The sequence below is a fragment of the Cydia strobilella genome, chromosome 23 (assembly GCF_947568885.1).
Source record: "Cydia strobilella chromosome 23, ilCydStro3.1, whole genome shotgun sequence".
NCBI classification, from domain to species: domain Eukaryota; kingdom Metazoa; phylum Arthropoda; class Insecta; order Lepidoptera; family Tortricidae; genus Cydia; species Cydia strobilella.
Window position 1 is genome coordinate 3,245,828 of NC_086063.1, and position 15,533 is coordinate 3,261,360.

The window sequence follows — 15,533 nt, forward strand, 5'->3', positions numbered from 1 at the left end:
AATCTGTCGCGATAATTTAATAATATGTAATTTTACAGTATGTCGACTGAGAAGTAAACTAGTCAACCGAATTAACTGTTACTCCTTATGTTACTGTTAATTGTTACTATAATTACATACTATTCTGGCACTAGATAAGATGTTCTAAAATTCTTTGTAAAATAGACAAAAAGTGTCGAAATGAGTATAATTACGTAATTTAGTAAGTTGTATTCGAGTAATTCCGCAAACTTCAGAATCAGAATATCAGGTAATTCTTAAAATGGACCCTTAACACTGATTTTCGGAAGTACCCGAAACCCTATTAACTATGTAACATTACCACAGAATAAATAATAGTACTAGGTACAGAAGGTTCACTCTCTAACAGAACGCGTCTATTACGACAGATATGACCGCTAGGTGGCGCAAGCGCGAGCAGGCGTCCGTTCGGTAGCGGTGCGCGGCAACCGCTACGGCTAGACACCAAAATTGGTGTGGGCCGCGTGTACTTGTAGCGACGCGACGTAATCGCGGAGCCACGCCTGACATTACTAGGTGGGGTTTGAGAGAGATTGGTAAAAATAGAGTACCGTTTTTCAAAAGAGATAGAAGGTACATTTGATAGCATATCCAATGTAATTGAATAGTTTTACTCGTACTGTTGTTTAAACATACATGAACAGTGTGTTAACAGGGGTCCCTTTGTTTGACATAATTATTGAGTCATAATGTAATGATTGTCGGATTATCATTAGTCATAATTCTGAAACCGTTAACTTTTCAGGATTTTCGTAAGGTTATTCTGTAGACAGGTTAGGTTAGGTTTGTTTTATGGCAATCTTGAAAACTTACGCGTTTCTGAGAAAACCAAATTATGACTAACGATAATGCGGACAAACAATACATTACGACTTAAAACTTTATGGGAAACAATAGAGATCCATGTTAACTGTGTAACCCATTTTTCGCAAAGAATTTCAGAACACTTCATACAAAAACTAACCCTACGTCGGTTACACCGACTCGAACCGATTTACGCCGTTAAAAAAGTGTAAAAGCTACTTACTATCTTAACTATAGGATCAAAATGAGATTTTTTTATAATATAAGCCTAGTAGGTATTCTAGTTTAATTAGAAATCAATGACGTATCAACAGGAGTTCATAAATATCTACACGGACAAAATTATTAAATTTTGTTACCACTTAAAAACCTTATTTCTGTCTACGAGCAATCCGTTTAATTATCGACCTTAAGGTTTAGGATATAAATGCTATTTCAACTAAACCAGGAAGGCATATTGTACTGTTATGTATAAGTAATTTATAAATATTAAACACAATGTTAACCGCATTTTATTTTAAAAATGTACTAAAGGCCTTTTGAGACCAATTTTCGTCATATGTAATTCATTTTGTAAATGAACTTTACAAAATCTTATATTATGGAAGGGACTAGTTTCTAGGTCTATAGCCTAAGTATCGGGCAACAATCAGTTTGAAATATTCTTGTAGGCCCAATTCAGTGTAGAAAAAGAGTAATTTAAACTATACATATGAACTATATCAAAAAACTTATGACCTATAAATGCGTCGTCTGGTATCTTGGCAATGTACAAGAAACATAAACTATATAATACATACTAATAATAATAGAATATAAGTACAGTCTGACATAAAAAAGTAAGATCATTATTTAGGGAATTACTGAGTGTACATAAGTACGCAACATTATACAGGGTGGCTAAAAAATAAGTGCATTCCCGTTGCCAGGGAGGTTTTGGGACTATACTGAGCAACCTTTACTATGGGACCAATCCAGAAATCGCGAAAAAAAATTTGGCTGTTTCATATGTACATCAAACATTTATTCAGCAAATAGGCCACAGGGGCACTTTTACATGTCAGTTTTTACAAACAATAAAATTAACCCAATATTACAAAAAAACCCAAAATTACATTTTGGCTAGTCCATTTTCTATGGGAGGGTAAATTTTTTTTGCGATTTCGTGGTTGTTCCCATAGTAAAAGTTGCTCAGTATAATCCCAAAACTTCCCTGGCAACGGTAATGCACTTATTTTTTAGCCACCCTGTATATTGTGCTGCATTCACATGACGGTTGAAAACACCTAACATTAATCATCACATTTTGCTTTAAAAAGATACCATCTTCTTATTTTAAAAACTGGCTTCCATCAAATTTGTGAAATTTGTGATGGTTTCGCCAATGTCTAAAATGTGGTTTCCTTCGGTCGTGTTTTAATGTATCGCCACTCGTTGCGAATTTCCTATTTTTCGCACTTGTATCGTAATGTACTAATATTCTCTCTATTTTATTTCTGCGCTTTATTGTCGGACTGTACAATTTATATAAAAGTCGAGATTAAAATATCTTTTTGAGACCAAAATTAAACTACTAATTGCGAATACGCTAAAATACTAGTAAAAATAATAAATAGCTGCCGAAATAAGGGTACTTTTCATTGAAATAACAATTGTGTCGTTCTCAAGTAAAAGTAGCCACATTGTCGCTTACCACAAGGACTCTCTGACAGGTTATTCGTATAGAGATGCAAGCAAATTTCACCCTTATGGCCACCCTTTTACTTCAGAACGACACAATTTATGAATTTAATTATTCTACAGCAGGTTTTTTCTTTATTCGGTTTAACTGAAGTCGAATCAAATTATAATATTTCGTTTACGTTATCAATTCATTTTTTATATTTTATTTATCCTAGCATATTATAAACCTAGATAATACAATAAAATAGTACCTTTATTTTATTCCAACTCTAGGCCTTCAAATTAGTAAAAGTACCCATTATAAATTGATACTAATTTCCAAACGATACTAAGTAACTTGCTTAATTTAGAGCCAATTTTATTCCTAATAAAATTCTATACAGTTTTTCTTAAATATCTTAATATAAATGCTTAAGTACTACTGTGATTAGGACGTGCAAATTACATTAATTTCGGACGATCAAAATGTTTGACAACTACTTACTGACGCTCTCACTTAGTATAAACACATTTTGCTATACTATAGACAAAAAAAAACATTAGTATAACACTTGATAATACTAAATATTGTCACAGTTTTGATAGCTGAAGTAAGCGCTACTTATACATTCGGTAGTAACTGGATTTTCAAACGTAAGCATTCGACAACCGAGTTACCGAATCCATACTAATATTATAAATGCGAATGTGTGTCTATCTGTCTGTTACCTCTTCACGCTTAAACCGCTGAACCGATTTAGTTGTGATATAGAGATAGTTTGAGTCCCGGGGAAGGACATTGGGTAGTTTTTATTCCAGAAATTATCCTTTAAGGGGGTGAAAAGGGGGGTGGAAGTTTGTATGAGAAATCGATAAAAAGCATATTGGATAAAAAATAAGCTACCCAAATTACTAACTCCACGCAGATGAAGTCGCGGGCAAAAGCTAGTAATGTATAAGAACGTACAGCCATCTATATCAGCTGTCAAAACTGTTAGGGTCTTCTTTTATCTATAGCATAGAGTAAAGTATACTAAATCAGATTGTAAAGCCGTCTTTAGCTACCTTAAGTATGTAATTTCACAGATAATAATATACAGTGTGGAAAAAATTAATGGGCTCTGGAGGGAAAGTGCCTTAAAACCTTAAGTTAGCTCATTTTACTTAAAGGAAACATTCTTTTTTTTTAAAGAAAAAAAAACTGTATTCAAAGATTTTTAATTATTATCGACTATATGGATATTTTTTTTATGACAGACAAGTGTAAGACCTAATGTTTCTTGGAGAAATGTTATTATTAACATTAACTGTATCGACTAGTCGAATAAAATAGTGTGTTTATTTTTCGGAATTTTTAGTCGGTTCAATTCCCGGGCGGGTCAAGCGAATTTAAAAAAATCTTTGAATGCAGTTGGTTTCTTTTTATAAATAATGGTTCCTTTAAGTAAAATGAGCTATCTTAAGGTTTTAAGGCACTTTTCCTCCAGGGCCCATAATTTATTTCCACACTGTAGAGTCAGACCAACTTAACTCGGCAGCGATTATGATATGATAGCACAGTTTGTGCAAGTGTTAATATACCGTCATAATTTCATAGAAGTTTGACGTTTAAAATAACACTTGCACTGTACAGTGTGCTATCGAAATCGCTGCCGAGCTAGCTTGATCTGACTCACCTACCGTAATATTATCTGCAAAAACGGCAATCTTCTTTAAACCTTATCTAATATGGCTATCAGTCTTAACTCTAATATCATTATTTACAAAATGGCAGTATCATTTAGCTTTCGTTATCTTAAAACTACTTAAATATAACTATAATATTACTTAATTTACTCCGAAATAAAAACGGCATAATATTAATAAATGTAAATGCATCAAAATGACATAAATATTCACTAAAGCTACGCTTAATACTTTAAATATGATCGTGTTTCAAGAATTTAACTGTTTAAGTATCTTCTTATTTATGATGCTTCAAAGATTTTTTTAATATACCGTGTCGGTGAATGAGATTGTAACTTCGATTGTATAGGAGCGGCTTTTTGGCGACAGTTTCGTATGACATTTTTCTATCGAAACGATTTTATCGACTTTAAAAGCCTGGCACAATGAGGGCTAACGCGTATGAATTCGCCGCTAGGGGTGCTAGTGTAGATGGTGGTCTTCGCAGTTGAAAATGTCAAATGTCACTTCAATGACTGACAGCTGTTCTTTAGTCTTTTAGACCACCATCAACAGAGGCGCCAACTGGTGAGCAAAAAAACGATAGCCCTCATTACTAGAAACTGAACCGTAAAGTTATGTACATAAGGATCTTTTACCTGTGGAGTTTCGTCGGATGTGACCGCTTGTAATATTGATTTCAAAAGGGCATAAACGCCTGGAACAAATATTCTAAACTGAACTGTATAGTGGTGTGTTTAAGGGTCGTTTTCCTGTGCAGTTTCGGCGGATGTAACCGCTTGTAATACAGCGTCTACCTCGGTACAGATGGCTTCGAACTGCGGCCGCTCTGATGGGGAGTTGCTCCAACACCGTTTCTGCAAAAAAGATAAAAAAAAGACTGAGTAAACTTTGTATCTTGAGCGTAGCGACAGACTTAAAGCTAAATTCACTACCATCTATCGACACACGATTAAAACTAAAAATGAAGATGTATAAAAATACCATAAAATGTATTTATATATGGAAAAAATATTATTTTTATTTGCATTAATTATTTTTATATGATTTTGATCCATGTTCTTTCACTGATATGCGTTAAAATTGTTAAATAACAAACTAAACTGTCAATGCCATCTATGCGAGAGTAGGCCAAAGGTAGTGGCGCCATCTGATCGAAAATCAAATATTCTTGATTTCCGAGGCACGTTTTTTCCTTAGACTGTATCCATCTAATCCTTGGGAGTATAAACAGCCCTATTATTCTTACCAAAGAGGATATAATAAGATAGAGCGGTACTGTCATAGTAAATTTTGTAACCACAGTAAATTCACTGCCATCTATCGATACACTTTAAAACTAAAAATGAAGATTTATAAAAATACAATAAAATGTATTTAAATATGGATAAATGGTTTTTTTTATTTGCATTAATTATTTTTATATGATTTTGACCCATTTTCTTTCACTGCTATGCGTTAAAATTGTTAAATAACAAACGAAACCGTCAACGCCCTCTATACGAGAGTAGGCCAAAGGTATTGGCGCCCTCTGATCAAGAATCAAATTTTCGTGATTTTCGAGGCACGTTTTTTCCTTAAACTGTATCCATCTAAGAAGGGAAAGTTGAAGTAAAGAGGAAGGAGGGAAGATCGAGGAGAGCGTACATGCATCAAATAAAGGAAAAACTCAACGTCGTGTCGTATCAGGCTCTCAAAGAGAAGGCAGAGGACCGCGAAACATGGAAATTGCTCCACCGACAAGAGACTTACTTATGATGATGATATTCTTACTGAAACTTACCAGTAACTCAGCAAGCGCTTCGGGCATCGAAGCCGGGACCGTCCACTCGAGGGAGCCGCTCTTCAGCCGCTCCAGAACCGAGTTGTCGTTTAGTTTGGCAAATGGCAGCTCTGCTTTAGTGTAAATCTGAAATACAAATACATTCTAGTGAGTTTTAGTTAAAACACTACTTCTTACTTATTTGCGCCGTGTTGTTATTGGCTGGCCAGGGATATTATATTCACCAACCAAGAACAGCCGATGTTAACATATTTCAAAATACAGATTAAATATTTTATTGTAAATATGTACATACATTTATATTTTGACATGCATGCTCTCAAAATTTGTATGCCGTAAGACGCCACATAGTGAAACTGACGGATCTGTAACATCCCATGTACACCTATGTTGGACAAATAAATTTTGTATTTGTATGATTTTTAATAATGAATAGAATATTTCGATATTAAATTAACTCATACAATTTTACATTTAGTGAAGTAACAGGTCAATAGTATTTTTCAAACAGCATGGAGTACGGTTTAAAATAAATGTTTACGAACCATCAGGTAAATGTAAACCAATCATGCTACTGACTACATAATAATAGAAACCCGATGAAAAACCGCGTTAACTAATAACATGTATTTGTCACCTCAAAAGCAATGAAAACTAGCAACTGTGGATCACTTGTAATAAAAAACTGCTAGCGCCACCTCTCGTCGAATAGCGTTACTAACCTCCCATACAGTAGCTTCGAACATGTACGCGTCGGACTTAGCGGAGTAATTGCCTTCCAAAGCCGCCTCGGCCAGTAACCAGCGCAGCGGGATCACCTATAAGACACAACTACTAGCGCCACCTCTCGTCGAATAGCGTAACTAACCTCCCATACAGTAGCTGCGAACATGTACGCGTCGGACTTAGCGGAGTAATTGCCTTCCAAAGCCGCCTCGGCCAGTAACCAGCGCAGCGGGATCACCTATAAGACACAACTACTAGCGCCACCTCTCGTCGAATAGCGTAACTAACCTCCCATACAGTAGCTGCGAACATGTACGCGTCGGACTTAGCGGAGTAATTGCCTTCCAAAGCCGCCTCGGCCAGTAACCAGCGCAGCGGGATCACCTATAAGACACAACTACTAGCGCCACCTCTCGTCGAATAGCGTAACTAACCTCCCATACAGTAGCTGCGAACATGTACGCGTCGGACTTAGCGGAGTAATTGCCTTCCAAAGCCGCCTCGGCCAGTAACCAGCGCAGCGGGATCACCTATAAGACACAACTACTAGCGCCACCTCTCATCGAATAGCGTAACTAACCTCCCATACAGTAGCTGCGAACATGTACGCGTCGGACTTAGCGGAGTAATTGCCTTCCAAAGCCGCCTCGGCCAGTAACCAGCGCAGCGGGATCACCTATAAGACACAACTACTAGCGCCACCTCTCGTCGAATAGCGTAACTAACCTCCCATACAGTAGCTGCGAACATGTACGCGTCGGACTTGGCGGAGTAATTGCCTTCCAAAGCCGCCTCGGCCAGTAACCAGCGCAGCGGGATCACCTATAAGACACAACTACTAGCGCCACCTCTCGTCGAATAGCGTAACTAACCTCCCATACAGTAGCTGCGAACATGTACGCGTCGGACTTAGCGGAGTAATTGCCTTCCAAAGCCGCCTCGGCCAGTAACCAGCGCAGCGGGATCACCTATAAGACACAACTACTAGCGCCACCTCTCGTCGAATAGCGTAACTAACCTCCCATACAGTAGCTGCGAACATGTACGCGTCGGACTTAGCGGAGTAATTGCCTTCCAAAGCCGCCTCGGCCAGTAACCAGCGCAGCGGGATCACCTATAAGACACAACTACTAGCGCCACCTCTCGTCGAATAGCGTAACTAACCTCCCATACAGTAGCTGCGAACATGTACGCGTCGGACTTAGCGGAGTAATTGCCTTCCAAAGCCGCCTCGGCCAGTAACCAGCGCAGCGGGATCACCTATAAGACACAACTACTAGCGCCACCTCTCATCGAATAGCGTAACTAACCTCCCATACAGTAGCTGCGAACATGTACGCGTCGGACTTAGCGGAGTAATTGCCTTCCAAAGCCGCCTCGGCCAGTAACCAGCGCAGCGGGATCACCTATAAGACACAACTACTAGCGCCACCTCTCGTCGAATAGCGTAACTAACCTCCCATACAGTAGCTGCGAACATGTACGCGTCGGACTTGGCGGAGTATTCGCCTTCCAAAGCCGCCTCGGCCGGTAACCAGCGCAGCGGGATCACCTATAATAAACAACTCTAAGTATTTATCTACTACAGTATACAGTATGTTTATGCAACAGTCATATCAACGGTTATTAAACTCTTGAGGGCAGAAGTTACAAAACAAGGCGTGCTCTTGCTGCAGGGCAGTAAAATAAGAAATGTCTCAGATAACACGTCATTGCCGGCCGAGGCAAAGCCGAAGTCGATGATGTGATCTGAGGCTTTCATATTTACTGCCTACTAGGTTTGTATACTATTTTTATTAAAAACTGTAATAGATGTCATATATTAAAGAAAAAGTGACGAAGCCCTCCAGTGGTGAAGGCCGGATTCGAACCGGCGTCTTTAACTGTTACTATTTTTATGTTCGACGGAGCCGCAAAGCGTTCGTTTAGCCAAAGCGCAGCGAGCGTGCCTAAAGTTGCCGCTTTCCGCACGGAGAACAGAAAAATAAATACCTGATCGTGTCGCTTGTAGTAATGTGCGGTGTCTGGCCCCCGGGACATGGCCGCCATAGTGAGTTTCAGCCGTAAAGCTGACGAGATGGTGCAATTGCGAGCTGCGATGTCTCTGTAATAAAAATGTCTATTAAAGGAGACGTTGACTATGTTTACTAACTAATCTATGGAATATACATTGTGAAATAAATTAATTGAATTAAATCGGCCATCATTTTTCTTAATTTCAAAGAGTGTAAGTCGTTATTAGTGTTTAGCTTGTTTACAAACGAAATAGAGCAAAAACAAGTTTTGTCTGAAAAACTTAAATTCGCTGTATTTTTTTAACTATGGTATCTGAAGCTACATAAACTAATTACAGACATAGATATACCTTATCCTATTGTAAGTAAAAAGTTTCAGAGCAAACTAGCTACTCGTTTTAAAATGAGAGCGTTACGTTTGTATGGAGAACCGAGCTTGCCGGTGACCCTTAAGATCCCACTGACTGCGCCAGTCTTCCAGTATTTACTCTTGTTAGCTTTTCTCTCGTCTCTTTCTTACCCGTGTGTGAGCCGGTGGTTGGCCAACAAGGCCTGGTGCTACGGTGACAGAGGCGCCGCGCTGGCGCCACTAGCGCCAGTGAACTGGGACGTTTGTTCCGCTGTGGTGGCTCGGAGGAAGGTTTTTATGTGTCTAATCTTATGATATCTTACCTGTGAGTGAGCCGGTGGTTGGCCAACGCGTTGACCGCGTGTGCGAGCTGGCTGGCCAACAAGGCCTGGTGTTGCGGCGACAGCGGCGCCGCGCTGGCGCCACTAGCGCCCGTGAACTGCGCTGTTTGTTCTGCAGTAGTGGCTTGGAGGAAGGTTTTCAGGTCACCCTGTATGGAAACAAATAAGACTGAGGTTAGATTTACCGTAAATAATTGAACAGCCATAATGTTAGTCAAGATTATTAGTTGATTGCTAAGGCATGTTGTGCTTAAAATCTTAGTTATGATCTTATATATTGAAATTTAAGAGAATGAGAGCGTACTCAGTCAGTGTGTATAAGGTACTAGTATAGTTACCTTTAGAATCCTTAGATCCTACCAACTCATCATCATCATCATCATCATCATCATGTCAGCCGATAGACGTCCACTGCTGGACATAGGCCTCCCCCAAGGCTCGCCACTCCGACCGATCCTGTGCCGCTCGCATCCACCGAATTGCTCGCAGAACTGATGGCCGGTGGGGCCGGAAGGTTCTGGAGTGGTGTCCGCGTACCGGAAGACGAACTGCCGGTAGGCCCCCAACGAGATGGAGCGACGACCTGGTGAAGGTCGCGGGATACTACCGACTGCGCCAGTATATTTATCACGTTTTTCTTTGATTGTTTACTCTTTTTTATTTCAAACAATAAGAGGAAATCGAGACGTTACCCAGTCAGTGTGTTCCAGGATAGGATGCGTGTCTGGGTCGCTGCAGAACATCAACAAGTGGAGGACCCCTTCGAATCGTGTCCGAACTAGTTCAATTATCTTAACAAGTAAAATTATACTAGTTGTGCCAGCAACAGGACGTGTTTACTCTCGTTTTCTACGATATCTGAGTGTTAATGGAATGAAAATGTAGACATAACGTACCCAGTCAGTGTGCTCTAGGATCATAAGATGCGGGTCTGCGTCGCTGCAGAGCGCCAACAGGCGCGCCACACCCTCGTGCCGGACGCGCCCAAATAATTCCAGTTGTCGACGGAATTCTGCTCCGGCCGCCTAGTGGAAAAAATGGACAATTTACAAATAGTTTTTTTTTTAGGGTTCCGTACCCAAAGGGTAAAACCGTCCGTCTGTCTGTCTGTCACCAGGCTGTATCTCATGAACCGTGATAGCTAGGCAGTTGAAATTTTCACTCTGTTGCCGCTGTAACAACAAATACTAAAAAGTACGGAACCCTCGGTGCGCGAGTCCGACTTGCACTTGGCCGGTTTTTTTTTAAATACTTTTGGACGTGCTATTTAGTAAATATTTTGGATTGCACTCCTTACAAGTCCTTACTCCTTATTAAATTGTATTACAGTACAAACAGCGGACAGGATTCTTTATACACGAGTGTTCCTGTAGGCACAATGTAGTTCGGGGCCTTCTGCGACATAGTTACCTCGTCCTTAGAAGTTAGGGCCTTGACTAGTACGGGACGCAAACGTGGCGCTGAGCTGGCGGCGGCCGAGCGCGCGCGCTTCAGTGCCGACACGTCGAGGCGCGCCAGTGAGACCTCGCCGAATTCACCGCGGCCTGAGAGGGATGCCATTGTTAGTAAAATATACGATTGCAGGTACACATTAATAAAAGAAGATGGAACTTTTTTTAAATAATTAAAATAAACTCCTATTTACCTAGAGGGATCTGCTCCGTGAGCAAGGTCCTCGGGGCCGCGAGATGTTCAAATCCTCGGCGGGAAACGCGAGATGCCGCCGATACCTCTGACGTGTCGGCACCTGAAACAACACAAACCTGTTAATTATAGGGCAAAATTAGCTTGACTTGTGTATAATATACTAGATATAGAAAATACAGCACCGCCACCATACTACCCCCATTTTCATACAGCACCGCGCCTCGCATGCATCATCAACTCATTATTATAGCAGGTCTAAACTGAACTGAACTTGCCTGACCGTTGTCATGGGCACAAAAATACAATAAAAGAATAAAAAAGCGTTTGAGGCATATGCTTGTAGTTATAACTGTTATACCTAAGCTATGGCTACGAACCGCTATGAAATAACTATGACTACGAACCGCTATCAAATAACTATGGCTACGAACCGCTATCAAATAACTATGGCTACGAACCGCTATGAAATAACTATGGCTACGAACCGCTATGAAATAAATATGGCTACGAACCGCTGTCTCTGTCGTGTGGCAGTTTCCCGTTGGGGGCTCCGTTGGTCTTGAAATAACTATGGCTACGAACCGCTATCAAATAACTATGGTTACGAACCGCTATGAAATAACTATGGCTAAGAACCGCTATGAAATAAATATGGCTACGAACCGCTGTCTCTGTCGTGTGGCAGTTTTCCGTTGGGTGCTCCGTTGGTCTTGGGCTTGTCCTCGCCTTCTTCCACCAACTTTTCGCGGCCTTCCGCCATTTCTAGCTCTATCTTTTCACCTGTGATTACAAAAGTAGTACTGTACCTACTGAGTACATTAGTTTAATTAAGAGTAAAGGCAGGAGGATATCTAATAAAAATATAGTTTAGAGCAGTACGCTCTGGTCTCGTGTGTTAACGGTTAGAAAAGTTTAATCTGGACGTATAAAAGGTAGTGTAGAAATATAAATAACTGTATGGAAAAAAATTAAACTGTTTTACATTATTTTTGCGAGTGGAGTGGAGTAAAAAAAAAATGTGTGTAAGTATTCATTACTATAAAAGTTAGAGATTTTGACAGCACACGCAGTGCCAGTGTCATAATTTCACAGAAGTTTGACGTTTAAGATAACACCTGCACTGTAAAATCTCTGCAGACTTTTCTTGGTTTAACTCTATACATTTTTTTCTTGTTTCAACATAAGGAATCTAATAAAAGTGTTATGCATTTATACAATTAAAAAACACAATTGCGGATTTCACATTTTTGCATTAATTTAGTGTTGTTTAACGTATATACTATTGCATGTTCTCAATTGTATAGTTACCACGAAGACGCCGCTCACGCCGACGCCTTCTGCAGTACAGCATCAGCGCCAACACCAGCAACATATAACCTGCCGCCACCCCCGCGGCCACCAACACCGCACGCCCGGCTCCAGATTCATTCCCGCCGTCCGCATAGTAGCCCTCTGCAAATAATTGATCTTATTGTATGTCACGTATTTGCGTAAATCGCTGTCGAAAACAGGGATTGCCTGAGCTCGGCTTTTGAGAGGCCTCGACAAACCTCGGCCCTTTAAACTACCTCGTCAGTTAGTTCCTTGCTTTCCGTGCCTTGTCAATGATGTATTATTTGTGTGTGTTTAGAAGATTTCATGTGCGCAGGGTCGCCATGTGGAGCAGGGAGTAGAGAAACAAGTAAATGTATCTACATCTACTCAGAAATGGTTAAATATCAGTCCGTCGACCAGAACCCAACAGCAAATACCCGCTGTTAGGTAAAATTTATTTGGACGTAAGATAAGGATCAGGTCTGTACGCGCCATACTGACCTTTACTTTTTAACAAGCTTGCCAAAATAACCGTAGCCGCGAAAAATTACTACCATCTACTACGACACTGCCAATAAAAGAACCACTGAGAAAATAAAACGTGCCTGGATGTACAATAAGGATCAGTTCCGTGCGCGCCATACCGGCGGCGCTGCCCGCCGTACAAGCGTAGCGGTCTGAGTCTTCACGCCGTGCTGAACGAATCCATAGGGAGCCGTTGTTTAGTAACAACATTCTGCAAAAAAACTTATTTTAAAGGTCATTCCACGACAAGAGAAACGCGAGTATTCTATGGCGTGTACCTTTTATTCAGAACGCAAAAATACTTAATGCACCTCTAGTTAAGTGTTATTTTTATCCCTAAAACACTATTTTTTTCCACAATCGCTTGAATTTCGGGGATCTAAAATTGCCAGTCAATTTACTTTTTCGTTTTTTTTTTCACGTGAATTTATCAATGAGACAAAAAGGCTGCAATACAGGGTAAGTTAATTTGATGTGTTAGAATATAATTATCTCAGGATAGTCAGGGTAGATTACCTTAATGATTATTTAAAAATATGTGCCTTGGTACTAAGGTATAGCACAGTGAGCGAGTGAGAACTTTTATAGAAAATTTCGTAACTAGAGTCCGTATAATTTTGCACCGGCTTGAATAGAAGGAAAAAGTGAGGGAGTATCGTATTTTAATAGAAATGTGAAATTATTTATGATATTGACACACTTTGTCATTGCAAATGCCATGTAGAGTTTGATCCGACTCTAGAGCCTAAGTGATTTTAACCACTTTAAAGTTATTTTGTATCTAACCTGGCGTGTGTTGCATTTACACCTCCTTCGATATCCACGCCATCTTCTGTAAATAAAAAAACAATTTAAATTTATACACTAGAATATGAAGGTTCAGAAGTCTACAATCATGATGTTATATTAAAACTTACGCGATTGGTTAATAATGGTGAGATTTCGGACCCAATGCGTAGTCGGTAGCGGGTCCCCAATAGCTCGGCAGTTCAAAAGCGCAGATTGGCGCTCGCCGATGTGTATCTCCGTGTCCGGGAGAGGCTCGATAACTTTTGGCGATACTGAAAATAAATAAAAGCAAAGAATTATTGATTGTATAAGAGATGTATAGTCAAAGGCAGTTACTACAAGTATGGCTTTGAAACGGAAGCGGAGGCCTAACGCGAAATTAGTATGGACAGTCTTTGCAGCAGAAATGTCCAAGAGTGGGGACCCCCTTCTGTCTGACTCGACGGCCTTTGGCACGTACAAAGCGCTTAGTGTCAGCCTTCAGCAGCCTGCGGTTTTTACTGCGAAGAAGAAAAGTTAATATCTTACCGACAACATCGAGATGTATCTCCGCAGTGATGGTGTGGTTGCCATCAGTGGCTCGGCAAGTGTAGTTGCCGACGTGGCGTTTTTCAGCCGACGCCACGTGCAGCGTACCGTTGGCCGAGCTTACGCCTTCTGGCAGCGCATCTGCTGAATTCTGAAATGTATGGTTATATTAACAGAGTTCGAAGCGCCTTCTTTGTCAATGAAATGTGTACCTATTTTCGAGTAATGTCAATGGCTTGTCAAATTATTTTTGGTAAATAAACTTTTTTTTTTTTATCTCATACCTATAAGGTACCTAATACCTATATATTTTCAGAGAATCATATAATTAACAAAACGATATCGACATGCCTAATACTTTTCGTTATGTTTGTAACCTGTAAGTGTTGTTTCATAAAAATGTAAATTGATAACAAGCGTTACACATCATTTAACATTTTCTGTTTAGCACACTTTACATAGGTACAATTATAAATATGTCGTTATTCATGTAGAAATAGGATTACATTAGACTATAACATTAGGTAAAAAGAGAACAAATACTAAACCAATTAATAATACATACCAAAAACCATTGTACGGTCGGAGAGAGCCCACCAGCCACTTTACAATGGATTTTCCCGGGTGTATTCAGTTCGATTTTCTTACTGAATGGTTTTGGATCGAAGTGGAGATCTTCTGTAAAAAAATACACATATTTTCAGCTTCGTCTATGCAAAGTTCGTCGAAAAACCACCTAATTTCAAGCTTTTACTTAGCAGCAATTTATTTGGGGCCAAATCGCAAATCCGTGCTTAAGTTAAAAACAGCGACTGAATTATTAGTTTTCATATACGATTATTGAACCATATGATGGTTTTCGTGTCTTAGATTAGCGCAATCCAACATATCGCCTCTTGCTGCTGATTCATTTGTAAATTATTGACGAGCCCAACATAATATCCCCTCTGTGGCACTGTAGTTAAGCATCTAGAAAAAAAAGTTAGACCAAGAAAAGTCTGCAGAGATTTTGACAGCACACGCAGTGCCAGTGTTATTTATACGTCATAATTTCATAGAAGTTTGACGTTTAAAATAACACCTGCACTGCGTGTGCTGTCAAAATCTCTGCACAGACTTTTCTTGGTCTAACTCTAGTATTTTGCTCGAGTGCTGAAGTGAGCGTGTTTAACATAATAGTTACATTTAGTTCCGCTACTCGCCACGAGATGTCGCCAGCCGTCAACAGACTTGCAAGCCGTTTAGTACAACAAAGATAGATATAACTCCGTAATAGATGGATACAGTCTAAGGAAAAAACGTGCCTCGAAAATCACGAAAATTTGATTCTCGATCAGATGGCG

The 15,533-nt window shown here is 39.9% G+C and overlaps 1 protein-coding gene across 1 annotated transcript in view; it reads right to left on the reverse strand.

Moving 5' to 3' along the window:
• Positions 1 to 4,142: 4,142 nt before the first annotated feature.
• Positions 4,143 to 15,533, reverse strand: part of LOC134751801 (tyrosine-protein kinase-like otk) — a 48,414-nt gene continuing 37,023 nt past the window's right edge. The window contains exons 4-18 of the mRNA XM_063687290.1: positions 14,756 to 14,868; positions 14,191 to 14,341; positions 13,791 to 13,934; positions 13,660 to 13,705; positions 12,933 to 13,084; positions 12,343 to 12,450; positions 11,698 to 11,814; positions 11,033 to 11,134; positions 10,798 to 10,931; positions 10,284 to 10,412; positions 9,370 to 9,536; positions 8,675 to 8,786; positions 8,139 to 8,234; positions 5,957 to 6,082; positions 4,143 to 5,030 (exon numbers count right to left, since the gene is read on the reverse strand). Of these exons, the coding sequence (XP_063543360.1) occupies positions 4,911 to 5,030; positions 5,957 to 6,082; positions 8,139 to 8,234; positions 8,675 to 8,786; positions 9,370 to 9,536; positions 10,284 to 10,412; positions 10,798 to 10,931; positions 11,033 to 11,134; positions 11,698 to 11,814; positions 12,343 to 12,450; positions 12,933 to 13,084; positions 13,660 to 13,705; positions 13,791 to 13,934; positions 14,191 to 14,341; positions 14,756 to 14,868 (1,817 nt within the window). The 3' untranslated portion in view covers positions 4,143 to 4,910. The remainder of the gene's footprint in view (positions 5,031 to 5,956; positions 6,083 to 8,138; positions 8,235 to 8,674; positions 8,787 to 9,369; positions 9,537 to 10,283; positions 10,413 to 10,797; positions 10,932 to 11,032; positions 11,135 to 11,697; positions 11,815 to 12,342; positions 12,451 to 12,932; positions 13,085 to 13,659; positions 13,706 to 13,790; positions 13,935 to 14,190; positions 14,342 to 14,755; positions 14,869 to 15,533) is intronic.